General features: G+C 41.9%; 1 protein-coding gene across 7 annotated transcripts; it reads right to left on the reverse strand.

The window, feature by feature from the left end:
* Nucleotides 1-864: 864 nt before the first annotated feature.
* On the reverse strand, nucleotides 865-22,587 carry LOC131236690 (sucrose-phosphate synthase 4). 7 transcript variants are annotated; one of them, XM_058234037.1, is made up of 16 exons: nucleotides 22,277-22,586; nucleotides 21,849-22,116; nucleotides 17,751-17,840; nucleotides 10,556-10,779; nucleotides 9,126-9,189; nucleotides 8,657-8,871; nucleotides 7,897-8,377; nucleotides 6,742-6,873; nucleotides 5,851-5,982; nucleotides 4,648-4,824; nucleotides 4,092-4,145; nucleotides 3,751-3,813; nucleotides 2,330-3,187; nucleotides 1,995-2,122; nucleotides 1,297-1,589; nucleotides 865-1,201 (listed from the first exon to the last, which is right to left on the reverse strand). In XM_058234037.1, exons 2-15 carry the CDS (start codon nucleotides 22,059-22,061, stop codon nucleotides 1,313-1,315), a joined length of 3,108 nt encoding a protein of 1,035 aa, XP_058090020.1. In that variant the 5' UTR covers nucleotides 22,062-22,116; nucleotides 22,277-22,586; the 3' UTR covers nucleotides 865-1,201; nucleotides 1,297-1,312. The 7 variants fall into 7 exon arrangements, with proteins under 7 accessions (XP_058090020.1, XP_058090019.1, XP_058090021.1 ...); XM_058234036.1 differs by lacking the exon at nucleotides 865-1,201 and having other exon boundaries at nucleotides 1,229-1,589; XM_058234038.1 differs by lacking the exon at nucleotides 865-1,201 and having other exon boundaries at nucleotides 1,229-1,589; nucleotides 22,493-22,580.
* Nucleotides 22,588-26,535: the final 3,948 nt, after the last annotated feature.

Raw genomic sequence — 26,535 nt, forward strand, 5'->3', positions numbered from 1 at the left:
ACCTTTGATTTGTTTGGACGGCTTTGGCCCACCGATTGAAAGGAGCAATGGTATTTATACGACAAGGAGGCTTATAAGATCATGCACGAATGTTTCTCCTTGCCAAATGTGGTATAATATGAACGTGTGACACCATAATTCGAAACCTAGAAGCTTAACTTGACTAGGCAAGTCCAATAGACTCAGGGAGCATTTGGATCATATGTTACTTAAGATAAGCTACTTATGTCTTAAGTAGCTTATCTTGACTTCTACTTATTAAATTGAAGTGATTAAGTAACTTTAAATAAAAAAGCTACTTATAATTGACCATAAACCAAATTTACTTATCTCAAATAAATTACTTATGTACTGCTGTAGGTAGAAAAACATAACTTATTTATTCGTATCCAAAGGAGCCCTTAAAGACTCAAACAGACTGGACAAGATATTCAATAATTCAATCAGTATATGACTAGTCACAAATCTTTATAGTATAAGTATAAAATTTAACTAACTAGAGGTTTGAACCCAACATATTGAAATACTGAAATGGCACATTGGTGGATGTTGTTGGCCCTCCTCCCATGAGATCAGCTGACTAAATGGGTATCAGAGGCTTGGTTCAAAATCTCTTCAATTTTAGTTTGACTTGGCGGAGTTTCGAGTCGAGTCACTAAGCTTGGGAACTGTGCCTGTACATGCGCGTGGGATCAACAAAGCTCCTTAAGAAAAAAGAATTTTGTTCAAATAAGTTATTGGAATTGGGATTTTTCAAATGATCCAAACCGGCTGAACTATTTATTAGATTAATGTTTACCTTTTTTTCATGCTAAGGCTATAGTGACTGTCCATTTTCGAAGCAAAGGACCCAAATTTCAAATGTTTGAAATAATCAAATTTAAGGTATTTGATTAATTGTACGTCGACCACACAAGTTCAAACTCATCATATAAATGATTTGGATAATTGGAATACAACCCAGATTTAAAGGATAAAATCTCCTGCTTGTGGCCCTACTGGGCCCTGAGATGTTTCCAATGGTAAGTATTCAATTCCCACTATAATGTTTATTTCTTATTAAACCTGTTGATAATTAAGGTCATTCCTACTTGGATGATCTGTAACACAAAAATGTTGTCTGATACAAAACTTGTGGCCCTGGAAGTGGGGCCCACTGAGTTTTGACAGGCTGTCAGCTGGACAGTGTGGCCCAGCAAACCTGTAGAAAAGAAAAAAGAAAAAGTGGTTGATAAATATAAACTCCATTTAAATATGCATATGCTAAAACTTGTTTTACATGAAAGAAATATCAACCTCAAGGAATAAAAGATCACTTCATGCCAACACTCTCTAATGCAGCAGATATGTCATCAGTAACGAACTCCTCTTCTACAGACACCGTATTAGGGTTTTCAATTGGAACCACATCTTCCTTCTTGTAGCTCTCTTCCCCTCTTAAAAGCCCCTCGCTTCCGTATGCGACCGATCCTTTGATTACTATGGTTTTTTGAAGGCCCACCAGGAACTCCTCATGATCTGTGTCACCTTTGTCGCCCACAAATGTAACCATGTGTGAAAGATCAATGCCCCATCGAATTGAAAGATACCTGAAAAAAAGAAAATTGCAGATTAAGGGTCCCACATATTTTTATTTTTAATTGCATTATTAAGAGCCGTCCATCTAGTGTTGATTCGCATTGATGGCTCATGTCCTCTGACTTCACAAGTTTAGGACATCTGGGCCGTGCATAATGTTGGGCCACCACCAAGCTCAAAAACCAAAATAAATCAGGCTGGTAGACTCATCAGGCGGGCGGACTTTAATAAAATCATTGGACGGTTCAGTTTAGATCTGCTGACGGACGTGGCCCACTTGATGAGCCCAACAACCTGATTTTTTTGTGCCAGGTGGTCTTCGTGGATGGGCCCACCTCATAGACGGCTAGGGTTTACGATCTTATATGTACTAAAATAAAGAAGATCTTATATGTACTATAATAAAGAAGAATAACCTTAGGGCCTGCGCTCTGGATGCGAACAATGGCAGCACGTTCAAACGTGTGGAGGCGCGCGTGTACACAAGATTGCATCTGAACCCTCGCATCCGTAGCCTCTGACGTAGGTAATCGATTCTTCTAACCTGCCAAACACAAATTCAAATTCCACCGTTCTTACTCCATCATCAAAGCAACAGGGAAACAAAGGCCGTGTTCCAATTTGAATGGTCTTGATGTGAAGGTACGGCAAGTTAACATGCAGGCAGCTAAGGTGATCAGTTAACCTATAGCCGGTTGTAGGTGATCAGTTCTCAAAAACATGGTCGCATGGTACATGTGATTTTTCTTACCTTGGCCTGTGGCTTTATTGAATAAGCATAGCAACGGGAGGTGCACGCCTCATCGTTTCCTGACAGATCATCCTCCGCTCCATTTTCTATCTTGGCAAGCCTCGGTATCACTGACCGTACATTCGCTCCTGGCCATCTGTACTCCACGTGGGCCCCATAGTCCACATCAGCTGCTAGATCTTTCCACGGACAATACACCTCACTCCCACTTCCACAAATCAACGCGTCAAAATCATCAGCCGCCACGTGGCACGATCTCAACGCCTCCAAGGTCTCCGCTAATGTGGACCCCGTTGAGAACACAAATCCAGTCCGTCCAGCGTGGTCGGATTGGCCAGCTGCCATCACTTTCTCGATGATGACCCGCAACTCATCGGCGGCCACCGTGCCTTCAGCATCGTAACAGTCGACGGCGATCACGAACAGCCTCTGCCGCCGGCCGGGGCAGTAGTTGACGCCTCCGTTGACGGCAGACATGTGATCTGGCCGTTGCCTTCGCTGTGTCAGCGCGTCGATCACCGCCTTCTGTCGGGCAACAGCGTCAAGGTCGCCGTTTACCTTGACGTCTCCGTCAACGGAAAATCGGATGGACAGATCCTCGACGTCCCTCAGGGAATCGCTCATCGGCTCTTCGACTTTTAGGGCGAGCTCGAGGCGGGTGGTTGGGTGCCGGCTCCGGCAGTGCTCCACGTGGGACAGATAGTTCCGGCAATGCTCCGGCCAGGAGAATCGGTGGATGTTCTTGAGACCGTTTTTTCGGCATTCGAGCCAGAGGACTTTGTCTGCCACCAGCTTTTTAAGCGCATCAGCTATGGCCTTTTGGTCGTGCGGATCAATCAGGAGCCCGTTATTTAGTGCCTGAGATGTGACAAAAAGGGCAAATTACGAAAATGATCGGATGATCCTGACCATTGGATAAAACCAATGCTCCACATCTAGCCGGGATCCAGTCGGACGGTTGAGTTACGATAACTCATTAGGAGAGATGTTTGGGGGTGTCTCCCATCTGTGTGGCCCACCGTATGAACGTTTTGGATCTCCAAAGGGTGGGCCCCGCATGTAAAGTTTAGTGGGCCAAGAAAATACCCGAGTCCGTTCTCAACACACAAAGGTGTTACGAAATGTCGGATTTACACCCTTTATGACTGGAACCGTATTCTTATGCCCACCCGCAGCGTCCATCTCACATGATCCAGCTTGTTCATCTGGTGGGCCCAACCTTGGATTGGGGATCTACTGAAAAATCACCTCCATCAAACATTCTCTTTTGTCCATTTGCAAGACAGTATTGGATAGCTGAGATTTGCTCATGCAACATTCCCCGCTCGCCAAAGGGTCCCACTAGACTCAGGATCCCACTGGCATGCAATGCTGGGCCGACTAGAACCGTAGATTTCCAAGCATTCAAAATGACGGCATACCTTTACTATATCCACGGGCCCACCGTTTTTGGTTGCTACAATAGGCAGACCGTAGGCCGCGGCCTGCGACGAATAAACAAATGGATAAAAGGCATTGCAGGATTATTTTAACTTAACAGGGTGCGTATACAGCTTAACCTACGCACATTGTATAATCTCGTGCGTCCGTCCGCCAATATCACTTCAAGGAATGAATATAAATAGAATCGATGATAGTCATGACGCAGTTAAAAAGAGTCTGGAGATCCCATTGAACGGTATGGGAAAACTCCGGTCTAGGTGCGCAGTTTAAGCCCAGGGACACGTTGTGAATTATTACTCAGAAAGTACAAGTTACGTACCTCTATGAGGGTAAGACCGAAGGGTTCAACCAGAGCCGGGTTGATAAATACTCCCTGCAAGGAAATAGTCAAGCTTGGTTCTTTAAATAGTCAACCAGAGTTTTGTGCCCCCATTTTCGGTCTGCAGCCTTAATAGAGGAGGGTTGTGTCCAGTCCATAACCAATGTTAAATTTATTCACTTTTATCATGAATCTAGACAATGCGGCATTCCGAACTAACTCATGTTAGGGCATTAAGTATAGCCACCAATGGAATGGAATGGAGGAAGAGAATTCGTGTAACAAACTTCAATTAATTGGGATAAAGCTCAAGTGATGACAATGATGATAGTTAGATCGGATTCTATACGATCAAGGCATACAAAACTTGACCATTTAACTAGGCTAAAAAAGAAACCCAAACCGACACCACCACACTCATTTAGCTACACCTGTGCGGAGCATGTCCCGGGCTGGGCTTGGCTTAATACCTGAGCCCAACTGGTCTGTTGACACCCCTAAGTTTAATAAGTTAAATATATATAAAGTAAGAGAGAAAACACATGCATACACACACCTTGGCCTTTGCAGCAAGACGGTATATTTGGGGGACGTCGGACTGCTTGTGATGCTTGGGATAAGCCACTTGACCGTACAGGTCATACTTATCTATGAGCTTGAGAACCGTTGTGAGCACCGATGAGCTGCTGCCGGACATCTCTTCTATGTCGTCTCTGTTTCCAAGTATCAGAGTCTGCCACATATATCGACATTAGAACATGGTCAGTGATTGTGGCCCACCTTGATCGACCAAAGTTCATCGGACGTGGCCCAAAGTGGACTGGGCTTTGGTTGAATGTCTGGCCCTTTTGTCCTTAGGTTCGGTTCTGGGTTATGTTTTATAGGTTCTCTACTTAGATCTGGCCCTAGCTAGGTGTTGGGCCCACTTATGGCTGCCCATGCTCTGCTGGGGCTTGAAAATCATGTCCAAATTGGCCGGGTTCAAGTAGAACTGGGCCTTACATATACCATGTTCCCAATCACTAGGTGTATTAGATGAATGGATATGGGCCCTTAAATGTGGATGGTTAGGATCTTGGCGCTTGGATCCGCTACAAATCTTGTGGGTTAAGCTAAACTTACAACACGAAGCGTGGAGCCGACAGAGATGCGTGCATGACGTTCAATCAATCCATCATGTTCTCCTTGGCGCTGAAAAATCAGGCTGATCTAAAACTTAGGTGGGCCACATCTTGTAAAATCATGCCTAAAATCTCAAAAATCATGCTGTGGCACAACTGAGTTTTGAAATGGCCGGATTTTGATTTCTCTATTTTTCCTGACAGGGCGCATCTTCTGAATGGATGGATGCCATATAAATGGTGGGCCCTAGACACAATCTGGAAGGTTTTAATGGTGGTTGTTCCAACCCCAACTGTTCCTTGTGGTGGTGGGGGCCAGGGAGAACATGATAGACGGAGTGGAAGTCATGCGAACAACAGGGTGGGTACATTACAAGTTAACTGACAGAGCTTAGGGTTAATTTTGTCTCTTCGTTCTGTTAAATTGCTGATTATTCTTAAAAGTCCTATAAAAGTTCAAAAGTTCATGTTAGTGGCAGTCCTGTTCGTTCCAAAATTTCAATTAAAATATCTGAAAATGTATGGTATTTTCCAAATCCGCCATCCAAACCTTGTAGAAACTACAAGATAATGAACATATTAATGGTAATTTATATATAATGGGTTAGAATTTAAATGTAGATTTTTTTTAATCATACCATGTTTGCGAGCTCTCGGAGGGGACGGCACTCGCCAAAGGCCTTGAGCAACGTGGTGACATTCTTCTTAGGGTCTGGACGGGACAGTGCGAGGATCATCGGCTTGTGAGGATTCGTGAAAAATCGCATTATCTGCAAACATAATCCAATGAAAAAAAATAAAACAACAATAACCACATATAATGAAAGTCCTTAAATAAATTGCACTGTCCATGCCTATTTTTGTCCTGCAAATTTTGATGCTCTGGAAGAGTGTGATAGTTGATATACAGGGTCTAAGAAATTGAACATGTACAGTCGAACTTTAAAATGGATACCTCTTGAACAGAAAATTACATAGATCATTGTTGGTATTCAATGGATGGTGGAAAAACATTCAATCGCCCAAATTTAACATAATAAATGCTTATTATTTAGAGAATAGGATCATTTGATTTCAAAGTAGATTTTAGATGAGTTACATTGGACAAATTAATTTAATTACTATCTGCGATGTGTGTGATTTCAGAGTGCCGTAGTATCAAGGATCCCACTCTGGCAGAGTATCAAATAACCTCTTGCAAGCCCACTTCTTTCTCTCCATGTGCATTGTGCTTGCCATTACTACTAGTTACAGTTTAATAGAATGCACCTCCATTCTAAGAAGGGTTGCATCTAGGATGGGGCCTACCCAGCCATAGAGTGTCCAGGCTCAAACCCATAAGCTAAGGACCTGAATCCAGGACCTTCCCAACTGTGAGCTAAAGTAATCAAGATCCCAGGCATCTAGTCAGGCCTAAAACTCAGGCCCAGGGACTGGAATCGATCTGGGCCAGGCCTGACCAGGTCAGCCCATTGAAAAATGAGATTAGCAAAAGTATAATGAAGCATGAATAAGGTAAGAAATATAACCTCAGACCATATGGGGGGCAGATTACTTCCCTTGTGAGTTCTATCAGTTCCAATCAACGATGTCAGATCACCGTCGCTTTCCAACACCTCTTGCGTCGGTACATTGCTAAAATCCATCCCCGGTGGTATAACCTAATAATTTCAAAATTTTCATTACTTCATAATGATAATTCAGTACTAATAATGATTATACCTATCTTTGCAGGCAAGGTACGTCGAGTGTTGCCGTGAGTTAAACACATGGACAAGAGTATAATGTCACTCGTCCGAGTCAACTCGGACATGGTTGGATCCAATCCGATTCAACACCACGAGTCACCCAGACAGGTCACCCTCGACTGGGCCAAGTGGGGCTGACTCACCCTGAATCGGTCGATTAGTGGCTTGACTCGAGACCAGATGACTTAACCCAAGCCCAGTTTTAGATTAGCCCGCTAGCTAGACTTTTCTCCCAAAGGTGGGCTTGGCATGCAAGCAGAATTAGCGAGCCTGGCCCAACCAGTTGCAGCTCTGATGACCATGTTCCTTCATGGAAAACAGTCACCTTCCCATCCGTGCACTTTAATAAAAGACTACCTTATGAAAGTGGGTAATGAAGGGGCATTTTCGTAGAGGGCTCGAGATGGGTAGTTTGTGGATGCAAGGACACACTCGGGGTGAGCAATTCGTGTGAAGCGAAATTCATGTGAAGTGAAGCCCACTAGGAGGGTTCAGCTGAGGTCATAACCCACAGAATGTAGGGCTGAGGTATAAGAAAAAGGAATTGATTCGCCACTCTCTATCAGTTCGAGCCTTTATAGTGAGTGGCTAATTTTCCTGCATTAAAGTAGTATCAGACCGGGAGGCCCCTTTTCACACAACTGAGCTGGCTAAAGACCCAAGGGCTGGCATAGGTACGAACTTTTCCGCCCGGAACTAATCGGTCAGGGCCCGCATTTGGAAATCCATAAAGGCCCGAGTTGACAGCTCAGCCCGGCGCACCATTTTTTTAAAGCATTGATGAAATGGGTTCTTTGGGTAGCGACCAGGCCTAACAAGGACCCAGATTCTTGTCTAGCTGGCCAATCCCGGCGGTCCAAGTGTCTATATCACTGGACCTGGCCCACTCACTACAAATCTTACCTACAAGAGAATGAAAGAGAAGGGATCACATACCACCATCCTAGACATGTATCGACCAAGGCAACTAACCCCCCTTCTCCTTCTAACCCTCAACTTCCTCTCCAGCTTCAGATCAAACCCATCATACAATCCCCATTGCTCTTCTATCTCCTGCCTGGTGCTGGTCACCACCATCTCAGCAGCATCCAGCCCCAGCTCCTCCGCCTCAATTCTCCTCATGATCTTATACGTCGAATTTATGTCCTCCTTTGAAAGCCTCCCTTGCTTCAGCAGCTGCTCATACTTGTTTCTCCCTAGTGAATGCCCCGTCATCACCATCGGAACGTTCAAGGCCCCCGAAATGCGGGCCGCTACCTCACCTGCATCCGCGTAGTGGCCATGGATCACGTATGGCCATATGGGCCTCCCCCCATCGATTTGGTCGCCCAGAGCCCGCGCCATGTCGACAATGTGGGCCAGCGCCCGATCCACAAACTCAGGTATGTGTGGCCACAGTAGCTCCTTGTGGATATACCTGTTACAAAATATTTCAAACTGAGTCATCACACCACACATACAAAACAGATTACCTTCTCAGGAATCTATTTTTCCATAACAAACCATGCTTTGGTGGACCGACAAACCAAAAGCCCGAGCCAAAACTTATGGACCATCAAGTGAAATCGAAATACAGTCTACTCATTAGAGCTGTCAATAGGCCACGATGGCTCGTCGGGCTTTTAGTTCTACCCAGGCCCTGAAAGTCCCAGCTTAAGCAGTGATAAACCTTTATTAAGAAATATAAAAGGCCCACCTATCACCCGGTCCACATGGGAGTCGGATTATGTAGGCCCCGCAGCTGTCCCCGCTGAGTTGGGTGTCCAGATCAGATGGTCTTGTTAGCATCTCGATGGGTTCGCCATAGCTCCAATCCACATCCGGTGAGGAGATCTGGCGTGTCAAGAGGTCGACCCGATAAACGCCTTTGGTGGCGGCCAGAGCTCTAGCTAGTTCTACCACATATTTCACCTGACCATAGATCGAAAAAACCAACGGAAGCAACAGCAATGTGATACAAGTCCTTTTTCTAGCTTATGGCTAAGACAATATTCAGCGATGAAAGGTTTATATTCAACGTCTACATGTGACCCACATGTTGAGTAGACCAACCAAACTTACGGTTCTGGTCATCGACAGTGGGTCCCACCTGAATCAACGGTCGGATCACATCATGGGTTTCCTTTCCATGGAAGCATTGAAGAAGTAGAGAAGTTGGAATTAACCTGTCCACCAGTGTCCGAGTCCCTCCCGAGTTCCATGTTTTCTCCCCTCACCAACCCGTGCAAGCTATGAAAGAAATAAGAGTATTTAAGTTAGACAAATGCACCATCACTCTCAGAGCACAGTAAGTTATATTATAGTGCTCTGGTTGCACTTGGACACTTAATCCATTCCATTATTTAGACTATTTATTAGGTTCAACACACATTTTATGGGCTACCATGCCAACATCACGCCAATCAAACAAATATTAACCATTTGATCAATAACCACTGGTATGGATTGTCAAGATCACTAGCACAAAATAGGTCCAATCAATAGTTTGATCCATCCATTTCTTATGCCAATCATGGATAGCTGACAATACCAAAGAATTAACTTTTGTTATGCAATTACAACCATTCAATCCAGAGCTTAGAAAAAGGATGGCTACAGAAAATGGCAAGGGTGCGCATGGAACTGGTAAACCGGACTAGAACTGCACGGTTTAGTCCAGCCATGAAGTGCACTTCTGATTCCAGTTCAGAAAATTTAAAAAAAAAATCGATTAGCTCGGTTCAATTCTCAGTTTGGAGTTATGTAGAACCGAACTGAACCTGGAACCGGCCATTCCAAGTCATAGATGTTTTAAAAAATTAAACATTAAAAAAAAATCATAGTTTCTTCACTGTCCGGATCCATTCTCATCTCTATCGCGCTGGATTATAAAAAGCCCAGAACCGTATAACCAAATCGGAACTGAAATGGTTTTTACTATCCTGTTCCAGTTTGGTTATAGGGTGCAAATGGTCCGGTTAAGGGTCCGATTTTCCTGGAATAGTTAGGAAGGGTTCAGTTCTAATTTCACCCCATAACCGAACTGAGCCAACCTGCGTGCACCCATGAAAATAACGTCAAATCAAGGATTAATTACATCCATGAAGGACTCAATGGACAGTTTAGATCACTTCCACGTGACATCCAACTACTCTTAACGAGTGGACCCGACCATGAAAATCACCTTATCTTCCACAAGTGTAAAAGTGAGTAGCGCCGTGTAAAACAATGTCTAGCGTCTGCTACAAGACAAAATACAAGCGTAATCCGCTTGATGCGTGCAGACGCGGATGATTTTTTGCACGAGGTGATCCTCAACTACTTCAACGGGCATGTTTATCCAAACCATCCCATCAAAAGACATCAAATGGACAGTCAAAAAACATATGTTTGCCAGGGTGAGGAACCAATCCGAGCCGTCCATCTAGTGGGCCCTATCATATGTGGCTGATATTTAAAAATTCCATAACGCATTAGATAATCCAACCCATCACTTCTTTTCAATTTCATTCACGAGCGTATTTTGAACGATTACCCATGAAGAGCGAGCACAACTAAATCGACGGTCCCAGATGATACTTCAACCTGCCACGTGTGGTGTAGGCCATGACTGTACCTGATTAAGACAATGTAAAGGCGCTTGGCATTGTCTTCGTCGGACCACATGTACATATCGGAATTGATACGGGGTATCTTAGTCTTAAGCGAGTCAGCTTGGCTGGCTTCCCCTTTCTCCTTCTCCCCTTCCGACAGCTCTGACAAATCCTCCGCTGCATCGTTTCTTCCTTGCTCCCGCTCTTGTCTCCTCTTCGCAAGACGTCGCGAGTCATCGCACTCAATCTGGTCCACATATATTCATTAAATTAAAAAAGAAAATGATAAAAAGAATTTCAATACTGCACTGACCTTTATGGATGTGGTCATTGATCTGGCTGTTGTCACACATGTTGTCAAACATTGATGTCTTCAATGTTCTAGACCGCTCGACGGGTCAAGGGTCCACTCGACGGGTCGAGGCCCACTCAACTCGAAATCCAATGAGCATAGCTTTTGAGTGTCCGAGCCGCTCGAACAATCGAAGGTCAAGCTTAACCGGTTGAAGGAGTTCTTCGACCAGTCGAAGCCCTGGCTCGACTAGTCGAGGGTTACAGATTTTATGCGAATTTTACGCGGATTGTGTAAATTTGATGCGATTTCTTAAATTTTGCAAAGAGGTGCGTAAGTGGAGTTTCCTAAACTATAAATAGGGATCCCTAGGGCTATTCTAAAGTATGCTAAAGGCTTTCTAAAAGTTTTCCAAAGATTTCCTAAAAGGATTTTAGGGTTTCTAAAAGAGTGTAGCAAGGGTGAGATTCGACGTTATTCGAATTGGGCAAGTCCTTTCTTTTTATAATTTATGCTTTCATGGTGGAATTTTGTCACTTTGTACCGTGGTTTTTTCCCGAAAGGGTTTTCTACGATAAATCTGTCTTCTCTTGTATGTGCTTGATGTCATTGGATTGTTATCCTAGATCTAGATCTGTGTGATTCCGCAGCACAAAATCCCGAAAAGTGGTATCGGAGAAATCGTTAGGGCACAGATTTCAATTTGATGGATTAGTAATAATAGGAAGTACTAGGTATGATATTGAGAAGTACTCAAGGAAAAATAATTTTGAGTTATGAAAGATCAAGATGATCATTTCCTTAATCAAGCAAGGTGAAGATGATGCTCTTAAGGAGCGAAAGTCTACTATGACTGATGATGAATGGAATACTCTTGATAAGAAGGCTTTATTATCGATCCGTTTATGTCTCACGGATGAGGTTCTCTACAATGTCATGAGGGAGAAAACTGCGGCTAAGTTGTGGGCGAAATTAGAGGATGTCCATGCAAAAAAATCTCTGAAAATCGCTTACACTTGAAGGGCAGTGGTATAACTTCAAGATGACAGATGGTAGAGATCTAGATGCCCACATCAGTAACTTTAGTAAATTAATTTACAAATTGCTGGATGTAGAGGAAATGATGAAAGATGAAGAACAAGTATGTATATTGCTAAATTCTCTTCTGGCATCTTATGAGTTATTCAAGGACACAATTTGCTCCACGAATAAAACTCTTAGTGTCGACACCGTTCTCTCAGCCTTTTAAGAGAAGGCTATGAGAAAGCTTAACGTCGATATGGGGATATCTTCTGATGTATTGCTTACAAGGGGCAGAAATTCTGAACAAGGTACATGTTATTCAAATTCTAAGTCCAAATCCAAAGGTAAGGGTAAAGGAAAGGTAAAGTGCTGGAACTGTGGAATAGAAGGATATGTAAAGAAGGATTATAAAAATCTTAAATTTAAGAGAGAAGAATCTGAGGCTTCGTATAGGGAGGTCAATACTGCTACGTCAAATGTATTGAGTGGATGTGATGGTAATGTTTTGTCTGTATCTACAATCAGATGGTCATACGATGATCGTAAGGACGAGTGGTTTCTAAACACAGGGGTATCTTTTCACATGACTCATCATCGGAGTTGGTTCACCAGTTACAGGGAGTGCGATGGTGGATATGTGTTTATGGGCAATGGCTTTGCCTGTAATGTTGTGACTATTGGTTTGGTGCGCAACAAGATGGTTGATGGCGTGGAGCGTACCTTAATTAATGTCAGGCACGTTCCTGATTTGAAGAAGAATTTGATTTCTCTTGGTGTATTTGAGGCAATGGGCTGCAAGATCACAGGTATTGATGGTGCTCTTAAAGTATCTAAGGGGGCACGGGTAATCATGAAAGTGCAACGACTTGGTAACATGTACAGGTTGATCGGGAGCACTTTAAAAGGTGGAGCTGCAGTAGATGTAGCGGATTCCACCTCTTCACGTGTGTGACATGTTGGGCATGGTCACATGAGCGGGCAAGGCAGGAAGATTGAGATGCGTGGATGGGGATACAGAGCAAGTGTAGCAGCTACCTGTGAGAAGAATCATACAACATAATCGCATGATATCGGCGAGGTACATGGACGACTCCAATATCGCAGGGGATTCGTCTTCTATTCAGACGGCTCTAGGTGAGCCACGTGCTGAGAAGTAGAAGGTGACTATGGGCGATGTGATAGACTTGTTGTACCAGGTCGACACATGGGAGCTGGTGGAGCTTCTAGTGGGCCAGGAAGCAGGTGGATGCAGGTGGATCTTCACAAAGATACAACATAGATACACAGCGAGGTTGGTGACGAAGGGTTATGCTCAGAGAGAAGATATCGGCTTCTCAGAGATATTCGCGCCAACAGTATAGCATGTGTCTATTAGATCCGTGATTAGCGTTGGTTGGCCAATGTGATCTTGAGCTGGAAGGATGGATGTGGAGTCTGCACTTCTGTATGGAAAATTGGAAGAGCAGATCTACATGAAGCAACCAGAGCGGTTCGAAGTTTAAAGGGGCTGAGAAAAAAGTTTGCAAGAGGTCGTGGTACGACCTGTCACCTAGGCAGTGGCTTGATTCCTTCATGGTGAGTCAAGAATTGTATGCTGATGACATGTAGATCGCCAAGTATGACATGTCTGAAATCAATGTAATAAATACTCAGTTAAGTGGGACATTCAGGATGAAGGATCGGGGGGTTACAAAGATGGTTCTCAGCATTGAGACTGAAAGAGGAGTAGGCTTTGGTTATCTCAGGCAGAATACCTTGGGTAGGTATTGATCAAATATGTGATGGACTGGGCAAAGCTGGAAAGCGTTCTCTATACGTCTCTCCTCAAGTTTTCTTCAGGACATGTCCCAAAATAGATGAGGAAAAGCAGGATATATCTCATGAGCCTTATTCAAATGTGATTGATAGTGCATGTCATGGTTTAGATTAGACCGGTTATTTCACAGGCTATCAATATTGTAAGCAAATACCCCGACAAGCAATATTGGGTAGCAGTGAGATTGTAAGAAGACTACGTCTTTCCTTTTAAGAAGAGCAAAGGTGGTTGGGCACGTGGATTCTAATCCGGTGGACATGCTCACCTAGAACGTTCCTGCAGAGAAGTTCAAGTTCTGTGCAACTTCTCTGGGCTTGGCGATGGCGGAAAAGAAGGACGGAGTGTGCATGAGAAACTATGATGCGATGCAGATATAAGAGAAGAGATTAAAAAGCTACATGATTGAAGATTGAAGACATAGTGGAGATTGTTGTCAGACATGAATATCTTCAATGTTCTAGGCCACTCGACCGGTTAAGGGCTTGGCTTGACGGGTTGAGGCCCACTCAACTCGAAGTCCAGCAAGCATAGCTTTTGGGTATCTGGGCCGCTCGACCAGTCGAGGGTCAGACTCGACCGGACAAGGGGGTCCTTTGACCAGTCGAAGCCCTGGCTCGACTAGTTGAGGGTTAGATAGATTCTGCGCGAATTTTGCGCGAACTGCATAAATTTGATACGATTTCTGAAATTTTCCAAAGAGGTACGCAAGTGGAGTTTTCTAAACTATAAATAAGGGTTCCTAGGGCTATTTTAAAGTATGTTAAAGGCTTTCTAAAAGTTTTTCAAGGGTTTCCTAAAAGGGTTTTAGGGTTTCTAAAGGATGTAGCAAGGGTGAGATTTGACATTGTTCGAATCAGGTAAGTCCTTTCTCTTTATAATTTATGCTTTCACAGTAGAATTTTGTTGCTTTGTGCCGTGGTTTTTTCCCAAAAGGGTTTTTCACGTTAAACATTTGTGTTCTCTTGTGTGTGCTTGGTGCCATTGAATTGCTATCCTATATTTAGATCTGTGTGATTCCGCAGCACAAATCCCCAACAAGGGCCATACAATGTTCATCAATAAATCATTTTTGAACAACCTAAAAATAAATATCTTTGGGTCATGCACAAGCCACGATGGTGGATGGATACATAATTGGTGGGTCCACATGAGCTCCAAATAGGGATTTGCAATGTAATAAGTTAAGAAGAACACGTACTGGATTCTAGCTAGGAAGTAAAATCCTGGACATAATACCGCTACACCGTCCTTTTGATATTCATAAAAGGCATTTCAAACACTCAACGGATCTGATAGGGTACTATGATGATTGTGATAAAGGAGAAAAATCAAGCACTCCATTTCCATTAATGTGGAACACTTGTACAAGATGTGGGCCATTCATCTGCTCGATCCTATCGTGGTTAAACTAAATGGTTGATCCTAGTCACAAATTGGAAAGAAGATCATCGTGATGAAATCAAAGGCTTTTTTAGGTGCCCATCCAAAGTAAGATCACACATATGAATGTTAAGGTCTTATACACCGGGTGGATGGTTATTAGTGGTTGATAGCTAAGATGGATGTAAGCATTAAGCATCAGATTCTTGCATTAATCTAGTTAAAGGTGCCAATAACAGTGACATCTTGCATTATTCTAATTAAGAACGGAGAAAAAAGCTTTATACTCTGGTAGGCTGTGATGGATGATACACATGCACTTAGAAATTACTAAGAAATTGCATATATGATATACAAAAAGTTAAATTAAATGGTCCAAATTAAGGTTCTCGAGTTCCCGCACTTATGCAATTTTGCATATTTTTTGCGGGATCGATTGATGGTACCTTCGATGGGACTTCGATGGCATTGATAGACCATTGATGGCATCAAACTAAAGACTAAACATTTCAGCGACTAAGCATGATTTTTTTTTGAATTTTACCGATAGCATTGAGCAGTCCTTTGATGTCATTGAACAACCTTAGATGACATTGAACAAGACACCTAAAGTGTCTAGCAACCAACTTGATAAATTCCGGATTTTACTTATGGCATCAAAGCCTGCTTGATGGCATCGAACTGTCATCGACAACCATGTTGATTTAAAGATTTAAGACATCAAGCAACATTTATAAGATGTATATGATTTACAACTTTTTGCTCATTTTCAAGTGAAAACTTTGGATTTCATTTACAACCTATCAAACTCTAATGCCTTTTTTTTTTTAATGCATTGCTATAAAGGAGAGACACCTCCCTCTGTACTTTGTTTCTAAAAACTCTAATGGCTTTCTCTCTCTCTCTCCAATTTCACAATCTTTCTCTCCGTCTCCCTCTCTCCTCCAACAAGAGCAAATCTTGTTACCAACTCCTTTTGGTGGGCCCACTTTTATGGCTCACCTAATACTGGGTAATTATTATCCTTTCACTAGTTTGAAAATTAATTAGAATTTCTACCTCGGAAACCAATTCAAAAGAGTAAGCTTAAAATTTTCGACTCCACGGTAATATATATGATACATCCGTTCCGTCCCTCCGTTTTGCCAACATTTTAAGGCATAAGCTAAAAAATGAGGCTGATCCAACACTCAAGTGGCCCACACTAAAAGAAGCAATGGCCCTAAGAAGTTTTTAATGGTAAGTGTTCGATTCTCTTTTTCATGTGGCGTGGTCCACGTGGGATTTAGATATGCCTCATTTTTTCACTCATGCCATAAATTCACCTGGCATAATGGATGAACAGTGCGGATAAGTGACACGTATCACGATGGGACCTATAAATATTTTGCAGCTTTCTTGATTTTTTTGTCTAAAAAGTACACCATCAAATCAAGCACAGGAAAAAATGCTGTAAATACATAAGGAAGTGATTATTACCTATTTACGAACTTTAAAAATCAAACATGCCCTTAAGCAAGATAGGCATAACCCAATTATCAACTTAAACTTATATGTTATTTGAATTTTTTTTTAGAAATTGCTTTTCTAAACTATCTTAAGTGTAAATACCCTAGTACGTTATATAAATCATTTACAGGCTGTCCAAACAGTGTAAATCATTTACAGCTTAAATTCAAACAAAAAGGTTAAATCATTTGCAACTCAAAACCATTTATAGGCTTCCAAAGGACCCCTCATAGAGGTGAGCTTTCAATTTCTAATTTATGCAAGTGGGGCCATGATTGAAAGATCAAGGCCCTAGGTACCATGGGCCTGCTCAAAGCCTTTAACAATTCCCTGTGTAGTAAAGAGGAATTATAGACTTTTTACTATTCTTTATTTTTATTTTCATATTGATTATTATTTATCTATTATAAAATAATAAAAATATCAATGACCGACGGAGTCCTGGGCTGGGTAGTGGAATTTCACCACCTATAGGTACTCGAACTATTGACTGGGAGTTGAAACTCCTGAGAGTCTACCACCCGAGCAAGAGTAAGGACCCCTGGGCTGAGTCCTTGTTTGCAAACTATGTGCAGATTTAGACCAGGACCTATCAGATTAAACAATTGTTATTATTATTATTTCTAGATTTTACTAGGTGAAAATGCAGCATATCACTCGTGTGATGCAGGTAGCTTGTATGTGATGTAATCTCTTGCTATTAAAAAAAAAAAAAAAAAAGAAGAAGAAGAAGAAATTGACGCCAATCGTTTATGCACATTAATTTATATGAGAATTACTTGAAAAGGAATAATTTAAGAAAGAAAAAGAACATATTCTTCTTTCCCCATATAATATTGCTCATACATATAGTAATGTTAATTATTTTAATTATTGTTTTAAAAAAAATTTAACCTTATCTAAAGACACACATGCTCAAATGCTGCTTCTTTTTTTTCGTTTTCTAAGCTTTATGCCATTTTGCTAACTATGGTTGTGACAGTGGAGCCACAATTCAGATTGTCCTAACAAACGTACATGCCAGGCGAACGGTGCAAACATCCCTCGGTATGCTATAATTCAATTTTATAATTCTTCATTAACTAAAATGCAAATAAACCTTTTGAAGGCTTTAGTTATTACTATTATTATAATCGGAAAAGAAAGGAAGTAACAATTCTATCTTTTATTATATATATAATAAAAAATAAAAAAATACCTGTTTCTTTTTGCGAGCGAGATGCCAAATTCTCCAGCACATATTCTCAAGCCTGTTATTGCGTTCACGTGTATTCCTCGTCGCTATCACCTGCATTTTCACGTCATTCATTTCATTTTAAATCCAAAAAAAACCCAAAAACATAACAAAAAGTCACAACCTATCACAAGAATAATAAATAAACTAAGTCATGAGAATAAAGGTATGCTTTTCCTCTTCTTCTTTTTTTTTTTTAATTATAAAAAACTCGTGTTAAATACACAAGATTTCCTTTGTATTTACAAGAATACCTGGAGCAGGGTTGAAAAGAACATTTAACAAAAAACAAATAAATAAATAAACAAACGTTATGACCTTATAACACCAACGGTGGCAAATTGCCAACGGGCCACTGGCCCGCCCGGTCCTATAAGCTGAACCTGGCTTTGAACTCGTCTTGGACCTATTACCTAGGCCCATGGCTATGCTTTGGTCTGGCATACATGGTCAGGCATGGGCTGAATCAATTTTCAGGTTTGAGCTTGGCCCTAGGGTTCAAGGCCCATGCAGGCTCGCGCCAAGCTCGGATATTGACCCTTCAGTTTTAGGCCAGGTCGATCCTAGCTTGTCCTGGCCCAAAGCCACCCCTAATAAGTAAGGGTGACAATGGGCTGGCCAGCCCACCCAACCCGGCTTTGGACTAGTGTTGGACCTAATGGCTTGTCATGTAAGCCAAGACTACATGCATCGTATCCTACAAATACGTAATTCTAATCCTTAGTCAGGCAATGGCATGATGCATCTTCAACCTCGACCGTTGGTTTCATTCCTCGAAAATGTTTTTTGCGAGTGTGTCCCAACTGATCAACTTATAGCTTAAGAACATTTAGTTTGAAATAAGGATTTTATTAATTTCGGGCCAAGTAGAGTTGGGACTGGGCCCAACAAATTTTTTTTTTCCAGCTTCGAGATTGGGCCAAGCTCGTGCCTTGGGTCTTAACTGCAGCCGGGACCAAACCCAGCCCATTGCCACCGTTATCAATAGCACTAGCAGCCCACTCAAGTCAGGAACGGATCTTTAAACCGAAACTGGATGGATGGAAAAAGGTCCCGCGCAAGGAATGCAATGACTGTTTGTCACTGGAATAAAAAAGTAATTTTATTCCATATCCTAACTCCATTATATTAATTTTAAATGATTTTTTCTTTTACCAGAAACTACCACTTGACATTTAATAGATTTCTCAACGGAAGTTGGATTGGGGGTCGAGCAAAGAGTGGCGGCAACAGTGGGCCCCACTGTGATGTCTACGTGAAATCCACTACTTCCGCAAGGTGTCTCACATAATGTTAGTCCCGTGGCCCAAAACAATTGTAAAGAGTGTATAGGGAAATCTTCACCTTCTAACTTTTTCTTAAGGCGTGAACCACCTGCATCACGGATGGGCCTTATCTTTGGGCCTCAAATGTAAATTTTGTAAATTTTGCCGTGGCATCTAATGGTTAGATTAAATTTCATATAATCATTCTAGCGGGCCCTATAAAAATCAAAGTTGGATTTCTCTCCCAACTGTTTCCACGGTGGTCAGAGCAGTTTCGGCATACACATCTTGCTAGGCAACCAAAATAAATAAATAAAGGTTGCGTATCTCTGGCAACTGTTAAAAAATAGATATTTAAAGGCAATGATGGAAGGCCCATCCTTAGTTTTGACAAGGCCACTCTAACCACTAGCTGTGTAATCCAAAGTTAGGCCCAGGAAAAATATTCAGGCTAACATGTGGCTCAGGTGGGCCACACTAAAGAAAACTGTTATGAGAGAGATATCCACCCTTCATTTTTACTGGGCCCACCGTCATGGTCATATAAAATACACTCTAGCCATTAGATGCCACATCAAAATTTAGGACTAAGTCTCAAATATCATTTCCATTCGTGATTCAGTGGGCCACACCAAGGAAAATAGTTTGAAACATGATGGTTGGCTTGTATGCCTTTTCCAATCTTGGGGTCAATTTCACATAAACATCATTATCGGGCCCACCCAAGCAGCACCCAAATTTTCCTTAAAAAAGCCTGAGGGTAATTAATTAATATGGTAGCTTATTGAATTATTATTATTATTATTATTTGAAGTACCCGAATGAAGATCTATATTAGGCAGGTAGTTTTTATTTTTATTTTTGTAAAATTCCCTATTTTAAATGATCTGTCCACTATGGGCCGGATCGGCTGATGGTACATGGGTAACAAATGGCACCTGCACGATTCATCACCGTTTGTAGCAATCAAGCAAGTGACAAGTGGGCCCACCAAGTTGATCGAGACCATTAAGGAGGTGTGGTCCTCACAAATCATGATATGAGTGCCACGTGTCTCCTTATGTAATCGTATTTTAGTGTATCCCACTTGCGTTGCTTTCATCTTTGCAATACGATATTACGTCCACTTCCTGAAAACAAAACAAACCAATCAAAAGAGGTGTACAAAACGCCATGCATGGCATTATTAGACAGCAACATTGAGGTTAGTGGGCTGTTTAATTTTTGTAGCATCTTCAATTATTCACACTAAAATTGACAATAGCAAGATCCAAGCCGTTCATCAGGTGGGCCCCACCATGTTCGTATGCTGGACCATGAATAAATCCAATATAATCTTCCAGCGGACCACACAAGCACCTTGAGTGCCACATGATGGTCAATTCACTGTAGCTGTACATATTTTCTACTTGCGCCTGCCAACATATGAATAAGCCACCCTGAATTTTGAGTGAGGTATCCATTCGTTTTGCCAAGGAATGGGCCTAAAAACAAGCTAGATCCAAAGCTAAAGTGGATCCCACAACAGGAAGCGGTGGGAATAATGATGCCCACAGTTGAAAACTACGTGGGCCCACCATGATATTTATTTGCCATCCAACATGTTCATAAGGTTACAAAGACCTCAATGAAAGGAAAACACAAATAACAATTCGATCCAAAACTTCTGTGGCCCCAAATTTTTTTCAACTGTAGACCATCAATCCATACTATTTACTGTGGTGTGGTCCACTTGAGCTTTAGATCTGCCTCTTCTTCTTCTTCTTCTTCTTCTTTTTTAAAATTTTTTTTTTTTTTTTTTAAAATTTATTTTAAAAGTTAGCTTGTTAGTACACACCCATGTCACTACACACACTCCATGTTAGCCACCCCCACTAGGGATCGATACCATAACCTCAAGTGTTGAAACGAGGTATCTCCACTCAGTCTGCGAGTTGAGCTATGGATCTGGGTGTAGCTTAAGATCTGCCTTATTTTTAGTATCATCCCTAAAATGAGCAAGAAAAATAGATGCACGGCGTTGATAAAAATACAAACGTCTAAGGTGGGCTCCTCCCCAGCCAATCCGCGTCCTAAAAGACCACTGGTCCGCGTACTGAATGATTGTCCGCCAGTCGAGACATCTATATCAGTGAAAGTCCCACTTCAATAGGTAGGCCCCACCATCGATTGAGCTATGGGAGGTCATCTTTTCTGTAAGAAAGTGATCCAACTATTCCAATTATGTAATTATTAACCCTTTAATGAATTTATCTGTTCATAGATTGAACCTTTAGGATAGTAATCAGCAATCCGTACTTTCTCCATGGAAGATTAACAGCACAGATGCCTCCTACACATCTCAGATCACCATACACTCGAATTGACTTCGGTGGTCCGCAGACTACAGATTTCTAATTTAGTAAAGGGAGATTCGATTTGCATGAGAGTTAACCACCATCTAGAAATATGTGGCATTCACGTACTGCCATCCAGACGATCCAAATTCCAGGGTACATTGTGGATGGATCATAGCCATTGAATAAATGATTAATGGTAAAATAAAAAATGAATGGTCCAAATTCAAATGGAAAAATCAGATGCTTTTCTATCAAATCACTCCTGCAAGTTTTGGATTATGCTTCATCCATGGTGGATTCAGAGCTTTAGGCGGTTTGGATGGCCGTAGAACTATAACAAGTGGACGTTTGAAGAGTCGGCACCATTTTGGAAATGGTGCAAAACTATCACAGTAATCTACGCCGAGTTAGATATTCTCCCCTCGCTTATTTATTTATACAATCGAAAAGAAAGATACCTTTATCCAGGTTCTGTGGAGGTCAGATTCGTCGAAGCTGTTCACCACCTCTTCCACAAAGTACTTGGTTGGGCTGAATTTGAAAAACGATTCTTCCTTGGAAACGCTGTTTCTTTCCTCGAATCCGTTGTTGTTGTTCTTCTTGTTGTCATTGCTTGCTCCGGCATCAAGAATCGCCTCCAAATACCCGTTAATCCACTCGTTTTTCGCCATAGTTTCCCCCTTCCGCTGGTTGTTTCTTAATAAAACCGAGTTTCGATTTCCAGATCTAACGAAACGGAATTAGGAAAAGAACCAAAAGGAAACGGAATCAGAAAAGGAAAGAAAAAGGAAATAAAGAAACGCACGAGAAAACAACCGTTCTCAATGAAATAAAGCGGGAAACTTAAAGAAAAGAGAAGGAAAGGGACGTGATTTTTCAATATTACGATTTTCTATGAGATAAATGTTCCAAAAGCTTCGAGAAATTCCGATCTAAGGTTTCAAGAAGAGTTCTTGAATTCCTACAAATCGAGATTTTGAAAAATCGAAACTGAAGAATTCGGTGGAATCGGAAAGCGTCTTGAAACGATGAAACGAAACTTCAATCGAATCTTTGGAATTTCTCTAGTGAACGAGAGAAAAATCGACTTGAATTTCTATACTGATGGGAAAATAGAGGCCAGCTGGAGTTGTGGAGTGGGAAAATGTGTTGAGAGAGAGATTTTCGTACGTTTAGACTCTGTACTTGTAAACCGAGTTTCACAGGCAAGATGGCTCGCCTCTTATAAGGTGTGCGAGGAATTTGGAACCGGATTCGGTTAGGCCATGACGTGGCGAGCCCTGATTGCACTTCAGTGAGGCCCGGGAAACACTACTTCGGTTAGGCCGTGATCATGGCCCCCTTGATGTTTGTGTTTTATATCCACTTCGTCCCTCCGTTTTCCAATCTCATTTTGGTCATGGGCCGATGATGAGTCAGATTCAAATCCCAGATGGACCACACCTCACAAAATAGTGATGAATGAACTCCCACCGTTAATAACTTCATGAGGCTTACGGTAAATACTTATTTGCCATTCAACCAGACTTCATAAAACTTTTGTGTTGAGCAACCATTCAATCATTTCCTATGTTGTATTCCACAAAATATTTAGATCTACTTTAATTTTGGGCCATGCCCTAAAGTAAGCTGGCAAAAATAATGGACGGCATGGATATTCAATGCATACATCAACGTTCGGCATCACCGATATTGATGTTTTCTGGCTTTACCAAATGTGCGTTCCTACTAGAGATGGGGATGAGGCCATGCAAAGCATGGAAATTGAATTCGTGAGGCCACGGAAAAACCAATTTTGGTGGGGGCTAACATGGCAAGAGTTGATTAGTCCACTCAGATTGAACGGTGCCACTTTCAAACGGGAGTAGATTAGGTGAGACCCTGATCCACCGAGGTGGCTGGGACCCCTGCCTGTGGGGCCCACTGTGATGTATGGTCCACATATTGAAAGCTTATTTTAGGGCATGATTTAAAAAAAAAAACTGATCCAAATCTAAGGTGGACCATAATACAGGAAATAGTCCTAATCAGCTATTAAAAACCTCTTGTAGGCTACAAAAGTTTTAGATCAAGCTAATATTTGTGTGGTCTGTTCCCCATATCTATGTGACCTTATCAATAGGTTAGATGACAAATAAACATTCCGTTGGCTCCCATGAAGTATTTAATGGTGGGGATTCAATCGCTACTATTATGTGGTATGGTCCACGTAAGATTTAGATCTGCTTCATTTTTCGGATCATGCTTAAAATGGGCTTCTAATATGGATGGATGGCGTTGATCGATGTAGTCACATACATCACAGTGGGCCCCACAATTAGGGGTCCCACCCACCTTGGTGGATCCAGGGTCTCGCCTAATGCCCTCCCACTTTACATGCTTTGCATTCCCCTTTCTTTCTGTAGCAGTACATGCCTCGGTCAAATCTTTCCATCTTGCCATATCAAGGCTCTTCGAACTCCATGTTTCTCAACCCTAACTTACAGAGCAGGTTTAAAAGTGGTTTGGTATTATATGTGTGAGCATGAGCCAATCAATTCTCTCCACGAGTGCCTTGCGGTGTTTTCCCGCCCTAGCCGATTCCCATTCTCAGCCATCATCGTATGTACAACCATTCTCATCCACGTGCACGCACATATGCTCACCTGTGAGAGATCTGAGCTTTCCATGCCGTGCGACATAGTCGTTGGATAATCTGAAATAAGGAAATGACATTTCATTAGTTAACCATTATAGGCTACAACGGATAAAACAAACCAATGGCTGAGCAAATTCTTGGTAACCATACATTTGTTATGCAAACTATAGCCCATATGTGGTTTGAAACGATTTTTTTACTTTTTAATTTATTTTTTTTATTTTTTATTTTTTATTTAAAACTTTTGCAGGCAAAATAAAGTGTGGCACGTGTGATGAAAAGCTTGAATCTATCGCACGCTGTCCATATCTGCTTGCATGCTTGCTTGTGGATGCTCAAGGCTTTACACGCGTGTCGGACTGCCAATAGGACAAAAGGAAACAATAATATAAAAAGATAAAACTTTAATACTCTAGCATAGTGTGATGGATCATACGCAGACACTTAGAAATTGCTTAAGTAGCATAAAAGAAATTCAAACCAAACTTTGGAAATTATGGGCCCAGTTTAGATATATCATGAACCAAAAAATTAAGCTCATTTGAATTTTCAATTATCAGATTGGTGAACATTTATTGGACGGCTAAAGTGAAAAAAAATAAAATTCCAATGGTCGTATTGCCACAAATAAGCGTCCACGAAACAGAAGGTAGGAATTTTGGATTTTTAAACCAATCTGGTTTTAGGATTGCGACGTGTGGGCTCCACATTCTTGTCTTTTTAGAGTTAATCTACCTGACCTATTTTATTTCGAGTGCCTGAGTATCAAATGTCATTCTCTGCCAGAGTATACGGATAAGCAGACATGAACATGAGGCTCTCTTACGTACACGTGTCATGCATCTCAAATCCATACCGCCCAGATAGTTGGGCCCACTATACATTGATCATGCACTCAAAATTAGAGTCGTGAGTAATTTCGAATCTGATTATTTTTGTCTTGTCTTGTTTGCACTGCAGCGTCCAGTGCTTGGTTAATGGGACCTACATGGCTGTGGAAAAAATAATGTGGATTGTCCAGCGGTAGTTAATGGCTAGGATACATACGACTACGAGAATCTTTCGTGCACGTGTCATGTACTTCAAATTCAAACCGCCCAAATAGTGGACCCACTATGGATTGATAATGCGCTCAACGTCAGATTGATTGGACACTTCTCTTCAACGTCCATTGCTTGGTCCCAACTGTGGTGGGACCCACATCGCTGCGAGTGAGATAATACGGGGAAACGGATGGGCTACTCACCCTGCCACTAGCCAATGGCTAGTGGTCGGTGCTATGTGGGCCCGTGTTTCATCCATGCCGTCCAACCATTCTTAAATATCATTTTATTGTAGGAGCCCAAAAATGAGGTTGATCCAAATCTCAACTGGACCGCATAGTGTTGATTGAATTCTCACCATTGAAAATTTATTGGGGGCTATAAAAGTTTTGGATCAAGCTGATGTATATTTTTCCTTTCATCCAAGTCTGTATGACATAATCAACAGGTTGGATGTCAAATAACCGTTACAGTGGGCCCTAGGAGGTTTTTAATGGTGGACATTTAATCACTACTGTTTTCCCATGGTGTGGTCCACTTGAGATTTATATATATCTAATTTTTGAAAGAAAAAAAGACCTAAAATTATCTTTCAAAATGGATGGACGGCATGGATAAAACACATACATCGTGATGGGTCCACATAGCACCAACCACTAGCCACCTAGTTAGTGGCAGCGTCACTAGCCAAACCGCGTCCCTGGAAACGGACTGGCTACTCCCCCTGCCACCAGCTAATGGCTGATGGTCGGTGCTCTGTGGACCCCACCATGATGTACTTATTTTATCCATGCCGTTCATCTATTTTTCCAGATAATTTTATGGTATAAGACAAAAAATGAGGTACATTCCAATCTCAAATGGACCACATTACAGGAAACAGTGTAGAATGAGCGTGGACCATTAAAAAGATTTTGGGGGCCATAAAAGTTTTGGATCAAGCTGATCTTTGGTTTTTATCTTCATCTGATCCTGTATGACCTAATCAACAGATTGGATATCAAATAAATAGTACAGTGGACCTTAGGAGGATTTTAATGGCGAATATCCCGTCACCATTTTTTTCCTGTGGTGTGGTCCACCTGAGATTATATACCTCTCAATTTTGGTACAAACGCTAAAATAATCTGTAAGCATGGATGAACGGAATGGATGAAACACATACATCATAGTGGGGCCCACAGAGCACCGACTACCAGCCACGGGGCTGGTGGCAGGGGAGTAGTACGGAGGGACGCGGCTTCGGTGGATCCCCGGATACACCGAGGTCCGTGGACCCATGATGTAGGGCCCACCTTGATGTATGTCCCTTGCATCCACGTCGTCTGTCAGTTTTGAAAGCTCATTTTATGTCCTGATCACAAAAATGAAGCGGATCCAAATCTCATGTGGGCCACACTTGAGGAAATAATGATGATTGACCATTAAAAAATTGATGTGGGCCAAACATTTGTATGAAAAAGC

The sequence above is a fragment of the Magnolia sinica genome, chromosome 2 (genome assembly GCF_029962835.1).
Source record: "Magnolia sinica isolate HGM2019 chromosome 2, MsV1, whole genome shotgun sequence".
Lineage (NCBI taxonomy): Eukaryota > Viridiplantae > Streptophyta > Magnoliopsida > Magnoliales > Magnoliaceae > Magnolia > Magnolia sinica.

Bases quoted from the DNA above. Each gene is read 5' to 3' on its own strand.
- LOC131236690 (XM_058234037.1), bottom strand. From the start codon at position 22,061: ATGGCGAAAAACGAGTGGATTAACGGGTATTTGGAGGCGATTCTTGAT. The intron at 8,378-8,656 runs GTGGGCCTTTTA...ATTTTGTAACAG, and splicing joins CCATGTGGACCGGGTGATAG to GTATATCCACAAGGAGCTAC. The intron at 3,188-3,750 runs GTATGCCGTCAT...GTCACATCTCAG, and splicing joins GGCCCGTGGATATAGTAAAG to GCACTAAATAACGGGCTCCT.